This window comes from Mixophyes fleayi, chromosome 3 (genome assembly GCF_038048845.1).
Source record: "Mixophyes fleayi isolate aMixFle1 chromosome 3, aMixFle1.hap1, whole genome shotgun sequence".
NCBI classification, from domain to species: domain Eukaryota; kingdom Metazoa; phylum Chordata; class Amphibia; order Anura; family Limnodynastidae; genus Mixophyes; species Mixophyes fleayi.
Window position 1 is genome coordinate 222,944,043 of NC_134404.1, and position 25,140 is coordinate 222,969,182.

The window sequence follows — 25,140 nt, forward strand, 5'->3', positions numbered from 1 at the left end:
GTCACAAGCCACTAATGCCATGTGTAACAGTGCAACACAATATTAATGCCTCATATAACTAGAGCTGCTGTTGTGACAAGAATAAGTCAATTCAGCAGAGATTAGGAATTTCCCTCACAAGCAATTGATCTATTATTCAAGTTTGCTCTTTTTGATCTGGATCTCACAGCAAATGGGCAGTCGTAGCATCACAAATGACTTGAGTTACAATTCAGCAAGTTTCATATGCCGTAGACATATTTGCTTATTGCACTCCTTGGACCCCAAGTGTAATTGAGCATATTTCGTATAACTTGAGAAAAAAACAAGTAAATATTAGCAGAAGTATTTTGTTGAATGAGATTTTGCTCATTATTATGCTTTTACACACACATAGGGGCATATTCAATTGTTGGCGTTATAGCCAAAAATCTCGCGGCGCGCACTATTACCGTCATTACGGTAATAGTGCGCGTAAATACTGGTATTACGGTACTTTTCTCGCTGGATTTCAGCTCGCGGCTCAGGGAGCTGCGAGCTGAAATCCAGCTTACTATTACCGTAATACTGGTAAAAGTTTTTCTGCGGCGGAAACCGCGGACAATTGAATATGCCCCATAGACTCTCTCAAACTTGTTAATCTTTTGATGTTTCTGTTTTGTTTACCAGTTTGAGGTGTATTATGTGTTTATGATATGTTTTTTGTTACATGTGTATTCATTTATGCTGTGATGTAGTAATTTGTGTGTTCCCCTCATCCACAACACAAAGATACTGAAACTCGTAATGGCAGGAAAGCTATTCTAAATACCATAGCATGACCCAGTTGATTATTATACTTTTAATATCATTTCATTCCACACTAAATTTGCCTAAAGTGAAGCAACAACTAACAATGCCTACAATTATATAAAATGTTTTTATTTTTTGCGATGGTTATAGGAAATAAATAATACATAAACAAACATTAAGATGATCCATGGACCAGTAGTGGCAGGGGCAAAAAAATCTGAGACAGTGTGATTGGTTTCCAAAAGTGCAGATACGGTTTTGCGACTTCATGCTTCTACTTTTGCACAAATGCAGCCGTTATTACAGCTTAGTGCAGAGATTATGAGATTATTTAAATAAGATACAGGAGTGGAGAAAATACATTTAGGGAGAGGAGCGCTCCCTGACTTATGGAAGGGCGCGCAACTTTTTTATCCGGGGAAAAAGACTTGATTTTTCCATTATCTCTGATGTGGAGGAGGTCAGGTCTCATCCACTACATTAAATGGGCATAGCACTTTGGGAGAAAAGCACATTTGAAGGCAAGTTTCAACCAATGTAACAAAAACATTCTAACACACAAAAAGCATATTTTACTCCTTACCCCATGCAAAGTTTTTAGATGGATCCATAGGCCCGCCAAATCATGGTGCAGACTGATTTTTAAAGAGCGTTAACAAAGGACTGGGTAGTGAACATACATCTGGAAATGCATGAAGGTGGCAAGCCATACAAACATCCGTAAATAAAGTTGCCATACGGGGCTGCAGTGTTTGCTATTTCTAAATGAGCCTGTGCATTATTTTATTCCTCTTAACATAAAATTGTGAGGTATTTCAATGTTCTGCTATGGACCTAAATAAACCGTAAGACAGACAGTGCTTCATTTTAAGTTTCTTTAAAATTCTGGAAAGTTTCCATTGCTCAATTTAAAAATTGGATGGAGCAGTAAAAGAAGAGGGAGGCATATGGATTGAAGAAAAATGTGCCTTTCAACTTTGAATCTGAGTCATTCTATATTAATATTATTAACTGACATTAAAACTGGACCTGTTTCAGAAAGCAGATCTGCATCCAATATGTGAGTTTGTGGCTCCAAGAAAACCAGCCTTCTACCTCAGAGTGAGAATGTAGTCAGGCCACCTCCTGGATTCAGAATGTACAGTGTGACATAACAATAGAGTCACATCAGAGTGGCTTCATTGTTATTCACAAATACTTCACATATGCTTTAAACAGATCTCCATTTGCAGGGGTTCCTTCCACCTGCAAAACATCAGTTATTCTTTAATATAAACACTTAGATACTGTTTCCTACTATATAAACCAGCAGCCTACTCAGATTCTCAGGATGTTAGTATATGCTCCAGAGCCACTTATATGGTAATATAGAAAGTGGCTAAGATGCATACATCAGTTTGCTTTTATACATTTATACAAACGGAATTCATTTATAACATGGTATGTTTATCTATTCTATACAAAAATTTTCAGAAATGTAGATTATTGTGCAAAAGCTGTCAGTTCTCCTTGGCCTTAGGGTGTTTAGCAGGCGGTGGTGAGGATAAAACATTGTATGCTGGACTCAGACAAGCTTATTAAATCAGCCAACTAAACCAAATTTCTTCCTTGTGTTTGGTAAAAACTATGGCCTTTCTAGGGAAAAAAATATTAACAAATCAATTGAATGTGCAGAAACTGTTCTGACGAAGCGGCCACTCAGGGCCACAATATATCATGTTTTAAATAAATTGCAGCAATAACAAATTTTATCTCGGCAATAAAAAGGAGAGAAGCGGAGTTTTTGTTTCGTACCTTTTGGGGATGTAATTGTAGCTTATTGCATTGTGTTGTACTAAGCCACTCTATGGGGCATATTCAATTCCGATCCGATCCGCGGTAACGAAGCGCACTACTGCCGGTAATACGGTATCGCAATAACGCGGATTTTCGTACGCAGCCCTATGTGCTGCGAACGAAAATCCACGTTATTGCGGTACCGCGGATTAGGTTCGCGGCCGTTCCGGAGCGATCCCGCGAATCTGGATCGGAATTGAATATGCCCCAATATCTTGTGTTTGGTAATCAGGACTTATAACCTTGCCAAACTACCCAAAAAGAGGTTTTTGTTTTTTTTTTTTACTTTGGGGGGTCTGTATATGCTCTTCATTGTCAAATATCATAAATATATGAAATACAGTCATGGCCAAAAGTTTTGAGAATGACACAAGTATTGGTTTTCACAAAGTTTTCTGCTTCAATGTTTTTAGACCTTTTGCCAGATGTTGCTATGGTATACTGAAGTAAAATTACAAGCATTTTATAAGTGTCAAAGGCTTTTATTGACAATTACATTAAGTTTATGCAAAGAGTCAATATTTGCAGTGTTGACCCTTCTTCTTGAGGACCTCTGCAATTCGTCCTGGCATGCTGTCAATCAACTTCTGGGCCACATGCTGACTGATGGCCGCCCATTCCTAATCAATACTTGGAGTTTGTCAGAATTTGTGGGTTTTTGTTTGTCCAATGCCTCTTGAGGATTGACCACAAGTTCTCAATGGAATTAAGGTCTGGGGAGTTTCCTGGCCATGGACTCAAAATTTTGATGTTTTGATCCCCGAGCCACTTAGTTATCACTTTTGCCTTATGGCACGGTGCTCCATCATGCTGGAAAAGGCATTGTTCATCACCAAACAATGTCACCAAAAAATGGTTGGGGGAAGTTGCTCTTGGAGGATGTTTTGGTACCATTCTTATGCATGGCTGTGTTCTTAGGCAAAATTGTGAGTTAGCCCACTCCCTTGGCTGAGAAGCAACCCCACACATGAATAGTCTCAGGATGCTTTACTGTTGGCATGACACAGGACTGATGGTAGTGGTCACCTTTCCTTCTCCGGGCAAACGGTTTTCCAGATGCCACAAAAAATAATATTTGTGTCATTCTCAAAACTTTTGACCATGACTGTACATCAAGGAAAGAAAAATTAAAACTATAAAAAAAAAGAAACGAATTACAATGTCTCGGATCCAACAGAATCCTTTGTCAAGCCTCATCCTTGACAAAGGGTCCTGATAGATCCAAAAACGCTGAAATAAATTTGTTGTGTTTGTGACCGTTAAGAAGTCCCAGGAGTGCGTGCCAGTAAGTTTGTAACATGAGTGCCTTCTAATCTAATCTTTTCTCTCTCCCTTTCTCGCTCTCTCTCTCTCTCTCTCTCTCTCTCTCTCTCTATCCTTCCCTCTCTATCCCTCTCTCCCTATATATATATATATATATATATATATATATATATATTATTTTTATTTTTTTTATATTTTTTTAATTTGCCTAATTGTTTTTCTTGTAAATCAACTCAGTATTTGGCAAAATATTTGGAGGCTGGTATGCATGCGGAGGTGGCACACCGATGTAAAACATGCAACAGTATTTCCAGGAAAGGAAAGATACTTGAAATGTGCTTCCAAACAAAAAGAAGCCCTTCATCTGCAATAAATAATTTAAAGGAAACCAAATGCAAGATCTGCTTTCTTCTCTAGTCTATAATCAAATATACATCTGCAAGAAATCTTATGGTTTACATTGCTTCGCCACGTGTAAAAGTCACTACAAAGAAGACAAAGATTGTAGCGAAAACGTTATTAAGCAAGATGAACTGGTTTAATGTACATCCCTGAACATTCTGTCTTTCTACATTATCAATGAGCCTTATATGTTGGTTCTAAAAATCTCATCTAATTATATTTTCAGAACTGTTTTTTTTTCTCAGCTGACCAAATATGTCAGTCTGCAGTTTTTTATGTATGTAGTATATGTAATCTTACAGCTACCTCTGAAATATACAACTTGGGCCAGTAAGATTAAAAGGCACTCAAGGACATGTATTTCACATGACCACAAATGACTACAAAATGTATGCAAGTCTAAAACATCATGTGTATACCAGACTTCTTTCTATATGAGAGTACTAGACTGTCAATGTACAAGCACATTAGCCTTTACTTGCTATTTATAGATGCAGCTCATAATCTTGGATGAGATGGCAGTGCTATGTGAAATGTATATATTCGCAAATTCACATAATTTTACACGATAGTGAGAGAATATTGCTGCCGATATACATAAAAGGAAGATTTTTTTTCAACAGTGATGTGTAACCTACATATTTCACAAGCACGTGTTACAGAGCGATGTACAGTAATTAGTATAGATTCATCATCTGCCTGACTAATGGCAGCTTACTTGGATGGATCTTTGTTGTGTTACATGCTCTAGGTTGATATCACTGTTTTTTAGGACACATTTCTGGTCACAGATGATTTGCAGATCAGCATGTGCAATATATCCTATGTACAGTCTGTTAGCTGTGACAATCGGTTAAAAAGCATGACTATTAGAAACCAGATCTATTCCACCAACATACTCTTTATTCATTGGTCCTACAGAGGCTTTTGTGAGCGTCTTTTGGACTAGGTTGCAGCAGACTTTATTGCCAATGTGTGTTGTGTGAGATGTCATTTGCCAATCAAAGCAAAGCAAATGTATCGGTATAATACAAAAACAGGTCCACTGTAAGGGACAAACATTGGTATATCAGGAGTCTGAATTATAGAAAATGATTTATTGTAAATGAAAGCTATCAGGTGGGGAAATAGGGGATTGCCTTGAAAAATACGGGACCCATGGGAACCAGACACTTTTAATGAGTAAAAACATTAGTATGATTCATCTTTAAAATTGTGGCCAGTATTGTTTCTGAAACAAGTACTTCCATAAGTATGATGTCAGAGTAATATTAGGGCTAAGTACAGGTATAGGCGTAGAGCTTGGGTCAAGCTTGGACTATGGTGTGAGCTGCTTAAATTTGCACTAGAGTTTGAGTTGCTTGGGGTAATATTGCATCTAAAAGTGCTATAGAAACTCATTTGACACCTGTTTGATGGAAGATATTCAGTGATGAAACTATAGAGTATGCAGAGGTTGCATTAGTAATGGCACAGATTTAAGGGACACCCCGCAAAGCTGGGTAGCACCCCATCCCAAGGCCCCCTGTTCCCTCTATGAGTCCAGCTCTGACCTCTAAAGAGCAGAGCAGAGAACTCTTCTGAGCCACTCACTAGCCAAAGCCCTGGGAAGCTCTACATGTAGCCACTTTTCCCATGTGTCTGCTGGTTTTGTAAATTCTGAACAGAACTGGCAAATCAGTTACTGCTGTTTGTAGTTGTCAGTTTGTAGGTTATAGGTTTTATATGTTTATATGAGATATATACGATAATTATCACACTTTGCTTATCTTTATATAGTACAATGGCAGGAAAGCATAAAGTCAGTTGCCATTTGATTCATTAATATAATCCAGAGTAGCTAAATGGTTTCTTTCTCATTTTCATGCTAAAGCAGCTATCACTGTACATTGACGGACAGATGCAGGAAAACCTACCCAGAAGTATTTAAAGAATGCAGAATAAAATTGAAAATAAATATAGGTTTCAGAGCTAAAGAGACAGTTCTCTAAACTTGAAATCCGTGCAACTGGGGTTAAATATCCCTATAAAACATTCCTTTTATTTTGCTTTAGAAAAAAACAACAAAAAGACTCAGGCAACCTTGTTATTACTAAAAGGCAGGAAATTGCAGGCAAACTTACAGGTGAATGATCAAGATTTCCAGGTATGGAATAAATAGACTGTAGCAGTTTAGTACATCATAACTACTGCCAGTGCATTCTAATGAACATTTAAGATCTCTAGTGATGGCATCAGCTGGGTTCAGTTCCCAAGAACTACTATCCTTTCAATTGTATTCGTTGGAGCTGTTTACTAAAGATGATATATAATCATTGGCCACTGGAGGGAATTCAATTGCTGTTGATGTGGCACGGGAGCATCACTGCCCACATTGTAAGCCATTACGATCGGAATTTCCGCTCATTTTTCTGCGCACCTCTATGAGCTGTGTGAAAACTTAAACAGAGATTCCTGCCATAATATTGGCACAATGTGTCTCCGTGGGCGTTCCGGAGACACATTGCTCTGAATTGAATCTCCCCAATAGATAAAAACCCAACATGCAACTTCTCTATAATGTGCATATAACACCCTGTGGAATAGTCCCAAATGGATGCTATAATGCCCTTTTTTTCTAATGAAACATGTCCCCATTAAACAAGCCAGATTCTAACTCCTGGTCAGCTGGAACAAATATTGCAGATCATTTTATGATTGTTTGATTATCATGTCACACATAAAAGACTTGGTAGAAACTGAAACATTGCAGTAACAAATCACTTTAAACAGGTAGAACATTTTGTATTAACGATCGCAGTTATACAATCAGACATTTTGCATTTTCACGGTCAGTATGGACAGTGGATTTGCAGAATGTTTTCAGTGTTTTTGGTTAGTGAATACATTTCACATGTATCTGTCTGTGCACTTATCTCATATTTAGTGAGAAAATGAGGATTTGGTAAAAGCCGGAATGCCGGAATGATTTAGTTCCCTGCAGCGCCCTCTGCTGCTTCGTGTCTTGATTGAAGTTTGCTGTGTTTTCTTTCCCTGTTCTACTACACAGATATGTTCTATACACCGTGTGTAGTGTTTATAAGTTATATATCTCTGGCACAACTATTACACATTTTGTATTGCTTATACATATGAGCGTGTGGGGGTATGGAAATTTAGAAGTGACTGGTATGAAACATGAAATGGGAATGTAAGTGAATGAAATTTAACAGTAGTATGAGAAGTGGTGGTATGGCACTGTATACACCCCCACTTTGACCATTGTGTGCATTCGTGTGTATGTGTATATATATATATATATATATACACACACACATTATTTATTTATACACAGTATATGTATATATTCACATATATCATAGCTTTATAACTTAGCCATCTATTTCAGCTGCTGGAATGGGGCTTTGAGCACCTTAGCTATCCATTCTAGGTGGCAGTATAAGGCTCTGAGTACCTTAGCCGTCCATTCTGGGTGACGGACTGAGGATCTGAATACCCTAGTCATTCATTCTGGCTGCCGGAATGGAATTCTGAGCATCTTAACCATCAATTTCGGCTGGTGGAATGGCACTGAGCACCTTAGTTATCCATTCTTACTGACGGAGTTGTGCTCTCAGTACCTTTGCCAATTATTTTGGTACCTGAAATGGGGCTCTAAGCACTTTAGCCACATATTCTGGCTACTGGAATGGGACTCTGAGTACCTTTGCTATTGATTCCAGGTAGCGGAATAAGGCTCAGAGTACCTTAACAATCCATTCCGGGTGATGGAATGAGGCTTTCAGTACATTACTCATCCATACTGGCTGTCAGAATAGGACTTTGAGTACCTAAGACATCCATTCCGGGTGCTGGAATTGAGCTCTGAGTACCTTGATCATCCATTCTGCGTGTACATTAACTATTCATGCTATCTAACATATGCGGCAAATCAATTGCTGGAAGGAAATTCTTTGTAATATAATCTTAACAAATAGCCAATATCAGAAATATATCACTGTTACTTAGTACTAGCTGTAGGCATGGGGATATTACAGGGTTATTACAACATAAACACAGAAATAAAATACAAAGATTATTACATAGACAAGCGTAATGATTAAATGCTTAGCAAACCAAGAGACTATGCAGTGTTTTTAGATTAAGAGGGTAACTTAACGCAAAAAAAGTGTCTTACGCTTTTAAAAAAAATGTACGCACCTTTGACATAAATTCACCCCAATTCAGAGTCCGAGAGCTACCCTGCTCTTTCCAGTATGCAAATTGCACTTTTTTCCATAAGATACACTTTTAAGTGTCTCTTACTTAACAGGTGTAGGATCCTACACAATAGCCCGTAAGGCCTTTAAATAAATAATAATTTTAGAAAATGCCCCCGAGAAAGCATAGCCATCCCTAATGCTGTCAACCTAGGCTAGTATTAGCAAAGTAATAGTTGGACGACAAGCGTGGGGTGTCCCCCCCCCCCTGCAATTACCAGAACCAGCACTAGGCTTTGCCAGCCTGGGCTGATGTCACTATAGCAGGGAAACCCACAAGGTGAGGTTCCCCCACCATAGTGCCAACCAGCCCAAGGCCTGCCAGCAGAGAACTAGATTTCCTAGACCGATTGGGCCCGAAAAAAGAAATGTGGACCCCCCTAGGTTTAACCAGCCCCGTACTGAAAGCACAAGGGCACCGCACCATGTGCGGTGGGTGAGGGGTAATAAGTAAAGTAAAAATAGCAAAAACAACATTATGTCCATGGTGCATTACAAGTCCCCCACGCCCATGCTACCATTAGGTACTAGGCTATGCTGGTGCTTGTAGTTTTCAGGTGCCAGCTTATCCATGGCTGCCAGGGCATGTCAGATATAATGGATGGCTAATATACACATAACCTTATTCCGGCACCCAGAATGGATGGCTAAGGTACTCAGTGTCCCATTCCAGCACTCTGAATGGATGGTTAATATAATCACAGACTCATTCTGACTCCGAGAAAGGATGGTTAAATAGCTTAGACCCCCATTCCGGCAGGAAGAATGGATAGCTACTATATATTTACACACACACACACATATTATATATACAGTATAAATATATAATGTGGACTAATTTATAAGAACTTATAAAGACTACACACGGTGCAGAGAACATATCTGAGTAACAGAACAGAATGCACTATACATGAAGAGAAAACACAGCAAACTTCACTCGACATCAAGCAGCAGAGGGCGCTGTAGGGAACTAAATTATTCCAGTGTTTCGGCAATTGTGTTTTTCACAAATACCCAATGAGAATTGGGTAAAAGCCAAAAAAAGCCATGTATGTGCTGTACATAAAAACAGGTGCATGTGAAGATAATTAGGTCCAAACAGCTTTCACCTTTCTTGCTGTCACATTTTCCAATTTAAAAATGACACCGATTGTGAAACTTGAACTATCCCTTTTAGCTAATTGGTGATTGAATGCTATTGGATGCTCATTTGCACTTTCCGATGAAATAACCCCCAATGAGTGCATATAATCCACACTGGGAACTGATTCCTAAAGTGGATCTTGTTAAAGTAAGCGATCCATTTCAAGTTGTTTGCAAAAGACCTGTTCAGAAAACATAGCGAAAAGAAAATTAGATTTATAATAATTAAATGGATAGGAATGCAAATATATTTGTTTGTCCTGTAATTGATTGCAAAATGCTATCAAGTCAACAGGGGAGGGAGGGCTTACAAACTTTAGCCCGGGGAGCAAGACTCGACATAGCATCCTATTTTAAAGGAAAAAATGCAGGTGACCCAGCCCAAGGTAGCCCACTATGGGACGGGACGGGGGGCAGATTCCCCCCTGCCCAGTCTGCCCCTGCAAGTCAATAAGAGTCATCATCATAATTTATTTATATAGCACCAGCAAATTCCATACCACTTTACAATTGGGAGCAAACAGTAATAAAACAATACTGGGCAGTACAGACAGACAGGTAAGAAAGAGTATAATGATTGGCACTATTGCTACAATGTACAACATAATATACTGCAATAATAAAGTCGATTTTATATAGACACAGTAAATCTCTGAATTATATTACCTGGTAAACCTCCCAGGGCATCTTCGTTGGCCAGAAGACCCCTCTGTTTCACACTCTGTAACCCGTTCTTTGACTTCCAAAGAAGCTTCACCATTTCTATTATTTCCGGCAGCTCGCACGTCAGACTTGCCGAGTGGTAGGCTGGCAAACTACCCATGAAATTCGGTAGAAGTACTTCACCTGTCCTCCAACTCCTGCCTACTTCTGCCGAGTTAAAGCATCTATCCAGCACTGGCATCCTGCCCTCCTCTGCCTGGGAGAGAGCAAACAAGGGCTGTCACACTAGCTCTGGTTACACTCTTGTTCAGGGGAAGCCCACACAGTTATAGCGAAGACAGAGAACTAACAAAACCTCTTGCTTAATATGACAGGCTGCGAGGAAAGTGTGCTTGCTGGGCTGTCACCCATTTATTCCGTAAGGAATAGCTATTTCAAATCGGTTTCACGCACTTAGCACATTCCAGATTACAGAACGACTGAAGAAGACAGAATTACATTCTTCCCTTTCTCTTCTCTCTTTCATTTCTTTTCTTCTCCACGGCAGCTGTTTGAGTGTTCAGCAGGGAAGTTTATGTAGAGAAAGGTACAAGTTTCTAGTCCAGCTCAGTGACATGTGCCCAGCACTGGCAACAGGATCAGATGCACTGAGAAAGGAGCTTTGCAGTCAGCTGCCTCTGTCCCCCGTGCTGGCAAGGAGCCAGCTCTTCCTTCCTTTCACTGCATTACGAGAAGGACATTAAAAATGTCAAGCCGATCCACATTAATGCCATTTAATGACCCATCTCTCTCTATTTGATCTTCTTTCCCCCTAGTCACTAGGTTTTCAGTTAAGCAAAAGTTATGTTTGTCTTCGTTAGGTTGTCTGTGGAACTAAGGTGCACTTCTGCTGCAAGGGAAATGATAGTGATTCACATACCAGAGTCAGCAGAGAGGGAGAAGTGAATCAGAGCTGCAGGCACAAACCCAAGTACATGTTGTGTAACTTACTAATCAGCTCTTCTTCCTGTCTGCCTGCTACATACTGTATATACCAGCAACGAATGGAGGAGGGGATGAGAATAGAATCGAGTAAGATACTATACTGTGACAGACACTGGCACACAGTGAGGGAATCCCAAAGGTGCCAAAGTTCAGGGAGAATCTAACAGCAGATTAATTAAGAGCATAAGGGGCGTGGCCAATGTTGGCCAGGAGGCGTGTCCAGTGCCATGCAACTCGGGGGTTGGTGGGGGCACTTATGGTTAATGTAGTATTCTGTAAAAATTTAGCAGCACAAGCCATGTCCAGTTAGGCTTTGATCGTTGCATACATAGTCATACAGACATAAGAAAGACATCATAAAATAAGTCAATATATTAATCTATTAAACATCCACACCACCAATCTTTCTTTCTTCTCCCCTGTCACTCAAAACAAATTTATAAAGCATATTTATAACATATTCATTGTACATAACATTTTATACAGTGCAGATTTTAAGTACATATTAATAGAAATTAAATATAGTAGCTAGGGGAAAAAAGAGATAGCAAAGGTTGGTAGGTTGAGCATAGTTTTTAAGGGGTCTATTTATTAATTCTTATTTGCATTGTAATTCACACAAATCAAAGTACTGTAGATAATCTGCTGCTTTGCCTTTTTTTTCCCCTCGAAATACAGTTCTGTCCCCATAGATGTCTATTTGAACTGCTATTTACCTCAGTTTAATTAGGAAAGAAAAGGGCATTAAACATACGGTAATGTACATTGCCATATGTGTAAATTTCCAGCTCTGCTGTATGGGGAGAGCATTGTGGTAGAGGGATCTTCGGATCTCCCCTCCGGTCACTATCGCAATGGTGGTCAATGGTGGTCACTTTGCGATAGTGACTAAAGGAAAGATAGGAGACATCTAAGTAGGAACAGCAGTTTTTCGTGACTGCTGTTCCTGTTGAAGATTTTTAATAAATACACACAATCTTTCAATCCTTATCTTTGCGCTAAGGATTAAAAGGGAGTGTTAATCCCCTATTTAATATCGGGGCCAGTAGGGGTGGCGGTATTTGTGGAACTGAGAGCTGTGGAACTGCATAGACTGAAAAGACGTCCCTTGGGTGCTCAGGTCCCGTTTCTTTTGCTGGTGGTCATGTTCTGGGCATTGTGGGGAGTGAGGGAATACCATGCAGATACAGGTAGGTCTATGGGGCCTATTTATCAAAGTAATCCCCCCCCTTGAAAATCCCCGAAAACGATTTACCGGTGAATCAGTATGTATTATAGCAGCATCGCAGCAGATATCTCAGATATTTGCATCTATTAGCGTTTTTCTGAGCACTCCCCATAACAGTCTATGGGGAGTGCTCAATATCGCTATGTATGAAAGTGTGGCCATTAAAAAGTTTCTCATTTTCTGCATGTTAATGTACGCCATCTGAAGCTGGCATATATTAACATATCTGAAAAGAGCAGAGCTGGACAATGCATGTGTGGAGGGATCATGTGATCCCTCCCTGTTACTTATCGTACCTTGTCCCTTCCAAAATGTTAATGCGCATGCACCAACTTTTCGGTCGGCGCATGCGCACTAACAAAAAGAAGAAAAAAAAAAAGAGAAGATCAACGCAGCCTTCAAAATTGAGAAGAGACTGCGATGATCAGGTGAGTCACTTTTCAGGGACAGCAGGTTATCGGCACTGCTGTCCCTGAGAAGTTTTTTTAATACATTGCCGTTACTTTTCAATCCTTATCAAGGAGATAAAGATTAAAAAGTATCAAGTGAAAAAAACGAATGGTCATAAATAGACCCCTATGAGAGCAGGACAGGAGACTTGGAGGTCAGAGCTAACAAACACTACCGTCATCTCGAGTTTATGCCATGCCCCAATATAGTTCTTAATGGCACTTATGTTATAAAAATGCTCCTGTAACCAGTTTTAGTTTGAGCTACATTTTTTAAATTTGTTAGCTTGATAGGTATTTTAAGTGGTAACCTTCTATCAACTCTAAATTCTTAAGAGTTAATGGCTCATTGTAGCCCAATCAATACAGATAACAGATTAGATTAATGTTAAGAAATATTGTACATTCTGTGCAAATGCCAAGAAGAGATGGCTCGTCCCTAAAGTTATATTTCACATGTAGCCTGTATGCATGTATGTGACGATTATTTAGTATATCTAATGACTGATTGCTATTTTCTGTTGAATTCATATATGACAATGTGTATATTTTATGTAACCTCTCAAAGTATGCTTTGTTGACTGACCTCGGTGACCTGTGCAATTAACAAAGAGTCTTTTGAAACTAGCCAGATAGATAAGGATCTAGGGGGAGTTTGAAGCCCCAAAGTTGGAAACCATATAGACACTCAAAGCAGATCAGAGGTGAGAGATTCTCTGAGGTGCCCAAACATATATCTTAGTGATAAATAATTTACTTCGGAAAGCTCTGTGTCATTTTGAGAATCAATCTGACTTAATTGAAAGTGTAATTCCTAAGGTGGGGGTGAAGAGCCTGTAAGAAGGGTTTAAAATCTTCTGCTTTAGACACTACATCGTGCATTTTCATGAGGGAGTCTATCAAGACTGAAATGTCCCATATTATTCCATTGTGTTCCCTTACACACATCAAGGGCTAGATTTACTAAGCTGCGGGTTTGAAAAAGTGGGGATGTTGCCCATAGCAACCAATCAGATTCTAGCTGTCATTTTGTAGAAGGTATTAAATAAATGATAACTAGAATCTGATTGGTTGCTATAGGCAACATCCCCACTTTTTCAAACCCGCAGCTTAGTAAATCTAGCCCCAAGTCTTCCTAGTAAGTTGTACTTTGATTTTATTTCCTATTTTATTTTCTGAAATTCATTTGTGTAAACATATTGTGTGTTTTGTTATTAATTTTTGTAAATAAGCCTTGGAAACATTTTTCAGATTAAATAAATTTAATCTAGTGTATTCTCCGTGATTCTTTGTGAACTTACAAAGCCCAGGAAGGCTCATGCTGCATTTGTATGTGATTTAAGTGTGAAACATTAATAAATGGTTCTGGTGAACGTATATTTAGTGTAGCTATTGCAATTAATCCTTGCAATCCACACATGCAAAGAAATCAAACAATACCTGTCCATAATTTTTAAGTTTAGTGTAATAATGACACAGGAAAAAAGTATTGAACACATGAAGAAAGGGAGGTGCTAAAAGGCATGTAAAGCCAAGACACCAGCTGAAATCTATCAGTAATTAGAAAGCAATCCTGACAGCTGGTTCAGCCACAACTGATGGCCTATAAAAAGGTGTCTCATTACGAAGGTGTCACACAAGAAACATCTCATGATGGGTAAAAGCAAAGAGCTCTCTCAAGACCTTCGCTACCTTATTGATGCAAAACATACTGATGGCATTGGTTACAGAAGGATCTCTAAACTGCTGAATGTTCCAGTGAGCACCGTTTGGCTATAATCCAGAAGTGGAAAGAACATCATTTCACCATAAACCACCCACGACCAGGTGCGCCTCACAAGATTTCTGACAGAGGAGTGAAAAAAATTATCAGAACAGTTGTCCAAAAACCAAGGACCACTTGTGGAGAGCTTCAGAAAGACCTGGAATTAGCAGGTACAATTGTTTCAAAGAAAGCAATAGGTAATGCACTCAACCGCCATGGCCTTTATGCAATCTGACCATGCAAGACTCCTTTGCTGAAGAAAAAACATGTTGAAGCTCGTTTAAAGTTTGCTGCACAACATTTGGACAAGCCTGTGAAATACTGGGAGAATATATTACGGTCAGATGAGAGCAAAATTGAACTCTTTGGATGCCATAATACACACCATGTTTGGAGGAGCAATGGCATTGCACCCCTAAAACAGCATACCAACAGTGAGGTTTGGAGGTGGAAACATTATGATGTGGGGCTGTTTTTCTGCACATGGTACTGGCATACTGCATATGATTAAAGGGAGGCTTAACGGAAAAATGTACCGAGACATTCTTGATAAAAATCTGCTGCCATCTACCAGGACGCTGAAGATGAAAAGACGGTGGACATTTCAGCAAGACAATGATCCCAAACACACAGCCAAGGACACTCTCAATTGGTTTCAGAGAAAGAAAATAAAGCTGCTAGAATGGCCCAGCCAATCACCTGACTTGAATCCAATTGAAAATCTATGATAAGAACTAAAGATCAGAGTTCGTAGAAGAAGCCCATGGAAACGTCAAGATTTAAAGACTATTTGCATTGAAGAATGGGGCAAAATCACACCTGAACAATGCATGCTACTAGTTTCTCCATACAGGAGATGACTTAAAGCTGTCATTACCAACAAAGGATGTTGTACAAAGTAAGAAATACATTTTCAGGAAGCCTGTTCAATACTTTTTCCCTTTGTTATTGCACATTATTACCCAAAACTTATTTCATGGACATCTATGGTTTGATTTCTTTGTGTGGATTGCAAGGGCTGTTGCCTCCATTTGGTGTAAATCTCACTAATATATGTTTACTGAGAAAAATGTTGGTGTGTTCATTACGTACTTTACCCACTGTATGTGTGTTTGTATATTATATACTGTATATACACATACATATATCTACACACACACACACATATATATATATATATATATATATATATATATATATACATATATGTAGATATATGTATGTGTGCATATATATATATATGTGTATATATATGTATGTATATATATATATATGTATGTATATATATATATATATATATATATATATATATATATATATATACGTATGTATGTGTGTATATATATGTATGTGTGTATATATATATATATATATATATATATATATGTATGTGTGTGTGTGTATATATATATATATATATATATATATATATATATATGTGTGTGTGTATATATGTATATATATATATATATATATATATATATATATATATATATATATATATATATATATATGTATATATAATTTAATAATATAATGCAGGTAGGACAAAAGTGCAGTAACTCATAGGAACCAATCAGATGCTGGCTTTCATTAGTTTGACTATGCTAGGTCTATAAATAGGCACATTTTTCCTGAGATAAGACTGGTTTATAGATGCTTATTACGGAGGTAAAACATCCCTTGTTGCCACAATTTATGCCTAAAATATTGGTTTTGGGCTTTTAGTGCCAGTAATATATTTATTTATTTATTTTTTAAAAAAAAGATAGGTAAACATTATTAAAAAGTGTAAATACAATGTTTATAAACCTTTACACACTAAATAAAGGTTTTATAGAAAGAATAAAGCATTTTTAAAAAATGATTTTCCTTTGCTAATGCTATCATACAATGGCAATAAAAATATGCTAAGTAAAATAGGCTGATGAGCATGAATAGGCTTCTCCATGCAAAGGCATTGGTAAGCCATCACCAGCTAAGGCCACCGTATCTTATCTACGGAGGAACAACTAGGTGGCATAACAGAAACTGGGGGCACAACTATGAGGCATAGCGTGAAGTGGGTACAATGATGAGACATAATATGAATTCTGTGCACAACTATCTGGAAAAAAAACTGGTGGGGGGCACAGGTTTGAGGCATAATATGATCTGGGGCACAAAATGTGTCATAGTAAGAACTGGGGCCACTATTGCGTGGCATAACGTGAATATTTATTTATTGGTCCTGTTAGTGTTAATGTTATAATGATATTAGCGTGATAAAATAAGAAGTAATTAAATAATATATTAATATATAAACACAGTGGTCAAAGAGAAAATTTAGTAGAGGTGGTAAGGAAAATGTAAGTGAATGGAATTTGATAGTTCTATGATCAAAGCACTAACAGAAGTGGTGTATGGCATACCACCATATACCAGCACACTTAGACCAAAAGATTTTTTGCCGGTGCACTGATAGAAAAAGGTTGGCGACCCCTGGTTTAGAGAATCAATATGCAAATACCAAAGACAACACATACTTCAGGCGGAAAGAAAATGATAGGCTTGGAAAAGCCTGGAGCTTGGGAAGGTACTGTAATCTCAAATAAACAACAGCATTAACACTGCTCTGTTATCTGGATAGGTTATGTTACTACTATAATTATCATAAAGTGGAATAACAAGATTAATCTAATTCTTTCATACATTGCTGCCTATACTTCACTAATAGAAAGGTTATTTGTGGTCACATATTTGCTACTAATTGTAGTGTACCGAATGAGACAGATAAGAATACATCATGTATTCAAACAGCAAGGCGATTCTCCTGCCTTGCTGTCTGCTCGCAGCTGCGGCCTACTTCTGGCTCCATCCCCGGTCTCAGGTGCCGACCGCCTCCACACTCAGGACTACTTCCGGTCCCCGACTCCGGCCTTGTTGCCCGCTTCGGCTCACCCCTGCTCCGAGTCTGCCACGTCTTCAGCTGCCTGGTCCTCGGCCTGCCCTGAAGAGTCCAGTGTTCCCTCCGAGGGTCCCGTCGGAGCCCTCTTCCTCGTGGATCCCCGGCTCCATCCTTGGTCCCCGCTCTGCCTCCAGCACGCTACAGCTGAGCTCCGCTCCTGCCATCTTCGGGTCCGCTGGGCCATCTTCGGGTCTGCCTGCCTCTCCACACTGCAATCTACCCTCTGTGCTTCCTCCACCCACGCCCAGGACTGTCTCCAATGCCATCCCTGATGCCCACGGACGCTGCCCCCCTACTCTGATGTCTCCTGGCTCCCCACTAACTCTCACCCATGCACTCCAGGTACCGTCCATGGCCTGCTCTATTGTTCCCCTGGACTATACTTCTGGCTTCTTCCCTGACTGTTCCCTGGAATCTTGGAATCATTGCCTGGCCTGGCTTACCACCCTGGCTGGCTCCTAGCCACGCTTAGGCAAGCTTTGCTCACTGCCACTTATTGTCTGTTTTATCGCCTCCACTTTTATTTTCCTGTTTTATTGCCCGTTTTCCGGTTTTATTTTCCTGTCTTATTGCCTGTTTTCCGGTTTTATTTTCCTGTTTTATTGTCTGTTTTCCTGTTTTATTTTCCTGTTTTATTGCCTGTTCTTATTGCCTCCACTTTAATTTTCCTGCTACCTACTGCTTCTCATTGTCTCCATTACTCACTGCTTTGTCTTCATTATCCATTTGCCTCCATTATACACTGTAATTCTATTTTGTCTCCATTATCCTATTATTCAACTTAATTGTCTCCATTATCCTCTGTAACTCACTTTTGTCTCCATTATCCATTGTAATTCACTCCATTTTCCATCTGCTATCCATTATCCCGTTGCCTTCATTATCCATTGTAATTCCACTTTTGTCTCCATTATCCATTTATCAAATTCAACTGTCTCCATTACCCTCTGTATTTCACTTTTGTCTCCATTATCCTCTGTAATTCACTTCATTATTTTGTCTCCATTATTCACTGCTACTCACTCCATTGTTCCACTGTTTTCCTCTTGCCCTTCTGCCTTGTTATCTTTGCCACTCCTTTTTCCCTTCCACTTTTAGCCTCATTACTGACTGGTTTTGTCTCCACTATCCACCGTAATTCACTCCATTCTTTGTCTCCATTATTCTCTGTTACCCACTCCATTGTCCACTGTTTCACTCCCTCGCTCCTCTCTGCGTCTCTCCCTCCTCACACTATGCCCCCCTGTCCACGCGCCATTCCCATCCTCTCCTGGGGCTACACCTCACCCTCTTGCCCCCGCTATCCCCAGCAGTCTGCCCACCTTGCCAACCTCATCCCTATCTCTCCTCTTCCCTCCCTCCCTTTCTCCTGTGCCCTGTGGAATGCCAGATCCGTCCGCAACAAACTCACCACCATCCATGATCTCTTCTTGTCCAACTCTTTTAACCTTCTTGCCATTACGGAAACCTGGCTCTCCGACTCCGACACTGCCTCCCCCGCCGCCCTCTCCTATGGTGGCCTCTCCTTCACCCACTCCGCCAGACCCGGAGCCCGTCCAGGCGGTGGTGTGGGCTTCCTCCTCTCCCCCGCCTATTCTTTTCGGGTCATCCCCCCCGAACCCTCCCTTTCCTTCTCCTCTTTTGAAGCACACTCTATCCGTCTCTTCTACCCCATCCACCTCCGTGTCACCGTCATCTACCGCCCCCCTGGTCCCACCTTCCTCTTCATCGACAACTTCGCCGCCTGGCTTCCTCACCACCTCTCCTCTGACCTCCCCTCCATCATCCTCGGCGACTTCAACTTCCCTATTGACAACCCCACCGACCCTGCCTCCATTAAACTGCTCACCCTCTCCTCCTCCCTTGGCCTTACACAATGGACCTCCTCCTCCACCCACTGCCTCGGTCACTCCCTCGACCTAGTCTTCTCCTACCTCTGTAATCTCTCTGACTTCTCCATCTCTCCCTTTCCTCTATCCGACCACCACCTCCTCTCTTTCTCTCTCTCCTCCTCTCCCACTCCCCTCCCCATACCCACTCCTACTCACTCCAGGCACAATCTTGACACCCTCGATCCTGTTACTCTGTCCTCTACTCTTGACACTCTCCTTTCTCCCCTCTCCTCCCAGGCTTGCCCCAACCTGGCGGTCTCCTTCTACAACCACACCCTCACCTCTGCTCTTGACGCCATCGCCCCAGCCCACTCTGTCAAACCCCGTTGCTCCCAACCCCAGCCTTGGCACTCCAAATTCACTCGCTTCCTCCAAAAATGCTCCCGTACGGCTGAACGACACTGGAGAAAATCCCGCTCCCTGGCCTGTCTCCTCCGCGAGGTCCTCCGGCCCCTGTCTCTACCCCGCTGGGGGCTCTCACCTCTAATCTAGCTGTTCATTGAGCTTCTGAGTTACTGTGATTTCTGTTAACTGTACTGTGCTGTCTCACCCTGTATCGTGTTTCTGTCTGTCCCTGTACGGCGCTACGGATACCTAGTGGCGCCCTATAAATAAAAATTAATAATAATAATAATAATAATCATGTAAAGAAGAAAGTACGCAAGTAATGGAAATGCGAGTAAGGCAATGATTGTTGTCTATTTATGAGCATCAATTGCAATTTTAAAATTAGGCAAAGTTATGCAGTGGAAATCATTTACAGCAGGTATTGGAGGTGATAAGCAAAAGCCAATATTTGCCATAATGTGCCAAGTTGACATTTGACATAGAGTTAATCTACCATTTCCGGTATTACATTGTTAAATTTAAAGTAACAATCCCTCATGCAAATGTATAGTTATTTCTCATTATGAACGCTTTATATTTAGGCTCCTTTACTAGCATTTTTTTAATGCTTACAAAAATTATGTAAATGGACATGGAAATGAAACCTCTTTGTTCCAATGACTACATACCCACTAGCATTTGTACATTGAGGGCCTGATTCATCTTTAAATGTAATGTGAACAGAACTTGTGTTTAAACTCCCCCAGAAGTAACCTGTATGCATTTATGCCCATGTTCAAATACAAGCAGATCTCAAGGTATGTTTCTATTTGTATCTGGGTATAAATATGCTCTTGTTATATGTCAGATGCCGGATGCAGACAGAGACAACACACTGCAGGATGCGCACATGCTTATGTACAACATAAAGTCCCATCAGAGCGCACAGCTTTTTCATGCTACATACAGCACGCAAATGGACTTGTGTCTGAAGATGAATCAGGCCCTCGGTCAGGGGCATATGTTTTGGCTGCTGTCTGCTCCAACTACTTGTGTGTCCACCATTAACCCCTTTGATCTCAAGTGCAAGTGGTTATTAACCACAGCCTCGGACTGGCCCGCCGGACAGCCGGTCAATCCACCGGTAGGCCCAGCGGGGTTGAAGCTCCGCCCCCTCCGTTGTTAGGGCGGAGCTTGATGTTGAACTTTGTTTAGATGGCGGCGGCGGTCACATCTCCTGTAACCACACTACCGCGCAGATGCAGAGAGCCCAGGCGCGGTAGTGTGTTTTTCAGCAGTTTGAGCAGGGGAGGAGGACGTCCTGATATCAACATACTGATCCAAGGTCAGTTTGGTCATCATAGGTTCATGCAACACTGGACGCAATAGACCACGCCCCCTCTGACGCTGCAGAGTTTCCCCGGGTTATCTGAAGCCCAGCCAGTTTGATCGTGGCTGGGATACAGAAGCTGGATACTGCCGTTTGATCGAGGAAACATATGGACTGAAAGATACCTTTTTAACATACAAAATGTGAGTGTTTTTAACCCCATGTTTTAACTTAATAAATAGAGAACGTAAAACACCATGAGATCTTTCTCTGTTCTCTCCCTGGTCTCCCATATGTGCACTCTGGTGAGGAGAAGAAACAGGTTTAGAGGGGAGTAAAAGTACATCGTGGTGGTGCTTTTTGAAGCAAGAGGACACATTATTCAAATACTGTATGGAATAGAAAAGGTCACATTGATGTAAGTTTACCATCTGGGACATCGGTATAGGTGGAACTAGAAGACCAACATCCTTTAATGACTTTGGGACCGTTTTCCCCTTGACTTATTCATTGACCCAATCCTTGTGTTTCTTTACCCTTCCCCCATTTGCGCCCGTCCTTTGATATTTATATTCTCTTTCATACAACACTGGCAGCATACCAGCATATATGGAATAAATGTGACAGGCTTTGGATGGGCTGTATTCTGTTCATTTTTTTGTTTTTTAAAATTTCCCTTCTCAACAAGCATTCATTGGTGAAGTACGCAACCGTAGTAGCACTGATGCTGTGTGTATGGTCTTTGACGAGTGGCATATTCTGTAAGAGTCCTTAAAAAATAATTATAACAAAGAGTCATTTTAATAATCAGACTGTGTATACAAGATCTGGCAAATGAAGGGTGCTTTTCATGTAGTCTAGTATTCCAATTGCATCCAGTTGAAAATATAATCATTCAGGGTTGTATAATATGTTGGTCTATATTGTATGTTAGTGTAGAAAGGCACATGCATAGGAGAACATAATTATATTTATATATTTTTCCTTTTGCCTATTGTGCATTCTTTTTGATGGTTGTCCTGTTTAGAATTTAGGGGTGATATAGTGAAAGTATTATAGGCATATATCAACCGTATTTAAAATGAAATTAGATGGATTTCACTGAGATTAGTTGAGAATTACAATCACTTGTTTTTTTATGAATTGACTTTTATTCCAGGACATGTCACAGCAACAACAGGTTGGTAACCATTGTACTAAAAAATTAATTGTGCAGTTTATGTCTTCTAATTGATGATGTTATTATTTGGTTTGTGTAGCCCTTGTAATGGCTTTTAATAAGCTCAATACATGATGGGCAATAACAACATATGAGGCGAGGGTTGGAGGTAACCAAATGATGCACTTATCATAAGTAACTGTCTTGGTGCATTAGGAGACGACAGGAGCTGGTACTGGAGTTTCTTCCAAACCACAAGTGTTTTATTAATGGGTCCCATGTAGTTCCCTACCAGTAGAATGGGCAGGGTCTAATGCAAAAGGTGCACATTTAAAATAGTGCTATAAGTTGTCCTCCATAGCCTGACCACACCCCCTTTACTGGCCACACCCACTCCTAAAGTTGGCCACACCCCAATATAGTGGGCCCCTATCACTGAATTCCCCCGGTGGGCCCTTCATGCCCCAGTCCGACACTGATTAACCACCGAATGCCAAGCGCAGTTAATATCAGGTATCACTGGCATTAAATGCTATAGAGTAATCAGCCTTAAGTAGGTGTAATGCCCCTTTGGATGGATGACCTTCAGTGGCTCCCCATGTGATGTGGCATGAATGGTATCCTTTTAAGTTTAGTGATCATAGCACCCATTACTTTATCAATTGTACTTATATTACTACAACCATGCTTGTGTCAGCTCCATAAATGACTTTCCTCTGTTACTAAAAATTCATGTGCAAAGTCACTTTTCTAGTTAACTACCCACTATCTGATACTCTTTCACTGGGAGACTGTCAACCTTTCTCTCTCACTTATATGCCTCTAGTTGCAGTGTCACTGAACCTCCAGATTTCATCTCACTCTGCCTTTGGCTTCATATAGAGCAAATGCAGTATTGAACTTCCCAGGTGGCTGTCAGAACAAGCATCCATGCTCACACTTGTCAACACACATGCAAGACAAGTGTGCAGCATCCAGTCCTGACTGTATACCTGGTCACAACGTTCCCAGTTCTATGCAGCATCACTGATCTCTCTGTGCGCATATTTACTTATAGTTCAAATGTATTAATAATGCATTGCAGCAGATATCTATGATATCTGCTGCTTTGCCTTTTTCTTCTGAAGATGGCATTAGTCATTGAAACCTTTGGGGAGAGCATTGCAATGCAAATCACCTGCTATCCCCTCCGGTCACTATTGCAAAGGTGGCCACATTGCGATAGAAGACATAGGAGACAGGTATTTGCAGGAACAGCATTTTTAGGTGACTGGTGTTCCTAGGGAAGAATTTTAATAAATAATCACAATATTTCATTCTGTATCTTTGTGATAAGGAATTAAACTGATCATGTTTCATAATAAATATGCCCCATAGACTTGAACTGGCATTCTTCTCTGTACATCTTGTCTACTTTCCCAAACAGCTGTTATATGACCACCAGCCACTTTGTATAGCTGCTGGTCATGTTCTGGGCATTGTGGGAAGTGAGGGAATACCATGCAGATACAGGTAGGTCTATGAGAGCGGAACAGAAGACTTAGAGGTCAGAGCTAACAAACACTACGGCCATCCGAGTTTATACCATGCCCCAATATAGTTCTTTATGGCACTTATGTTATAAAAATGCTCATGTAACCAGTTTTAGTTTGAGCTACATGTTTAGGAATTTGGTAGCTTGATAGGTATTTTAAGTGGTAATCTTCTATCAACTCTAAATTCTTAAGAATGGCTTATTGTTTGTTTTAATGGCTCATTGTTTCCCAATCAATACAAACAACAGACTAGTTTAAAGTTAAGAAATATTGTACATTCTGTGCAAATGCCAAGAAGAGATGGCTCATCCCTAAAGTTATATTTGACATGTAGCCTGTATGCATGCACTCATAGGCAAACCGAGGTGGGGTTTCCTAGTGCCCTGAAACCCCCCTCTAAGCCTGAGGCACTGTATAATTGAGGTGGCTGGACCCTGCCCCTGCTTCACACAGCTCTGCTTGAAAAGGGAGAGCTGCGTGCACCTAACAGTAGTGCACGCAGCATTGCCCATGTATATTATGGGGATGGGAAGAGTTGGAGAGCAGCCAAGCACTGTCTAATATTATAGCCACGCCCCCATGCATGCTGGTCACGCCCATTGGTGGCGTGGTGTGGAAACCCGCCTCTACAAATCCTGCGTTTGCCCCTGGCACTGTACTTCTTTCTGATGATTGTGTAAGGTACACCCATCACAATGTTGTTTAGTCAGTGTGATCTAGCTGTTGGTGGTCCAGGGGCTGCAGAAAGGGATATATAGGTTATGTAATATAACCAAGTTTGATATTACAAACATTCAGGGGTCTATGCATTAAAATGTTAAATCAGGTGATGTCAGTCAATATGCATCGCTGCAAGTCGCAGAGATGCATTTGTAAGCACCGCTGAAATGTACCATGCTGGGCTATTCTGGGATTCCCGGCAAGTCTCCATTCTAGTGCAAACTGTTTTTAATCTTTATCAGCAGCCTATCGTTGGCGATGAATGGAGGAAGTGATGTGCACATACGCATGCCCATAACACTCCCGGGGGTGAGGGATTCAGCGATAATCCTTCATACATGCCATAAAGTCTTCATACATTTTGCGATTGACAATTTACAGAAAAAACTGCTGTTTTGTCCATTTTAATGGCTGATCTCACTTTAATACACAGATCCCTCAATTAGAGCAAGTTCACCCCTCTACTG

General features: G+C 40.4%; 1 protein-coding gene across 2 annotated transcripts in view; it reads right to left on the reverse strand.

Annotated features, from left to right (window-relative positions):
- PDE7B (phosphodiesterase 7B) overlaps positions 1-25,140 on the reverse strand; it is a 363,754-nt gene that overhangs the window by 90,755 nt on the left and 247,859 nt on the right. Inside the window, exon 1 of one of the 2 annotated variants that reach the window (XM_075203179.1) lies at positions 10,341-11,451. The exons of the other annotated variant lie outside the window; for it this stretch is intronic. Within the exon in view, the coding sequence (XP_075059280.1) occupies positions 10,341-10,578 (238 nt within the window). The 5' untranslated portion in view covers positions 10,579-11,451. Of the gene's footprint in view, positions 1-10,340; positions 11,452-25,140 lie in introns of those variants that run through there. 2 annotated transcript variants of the gene reach the window in all.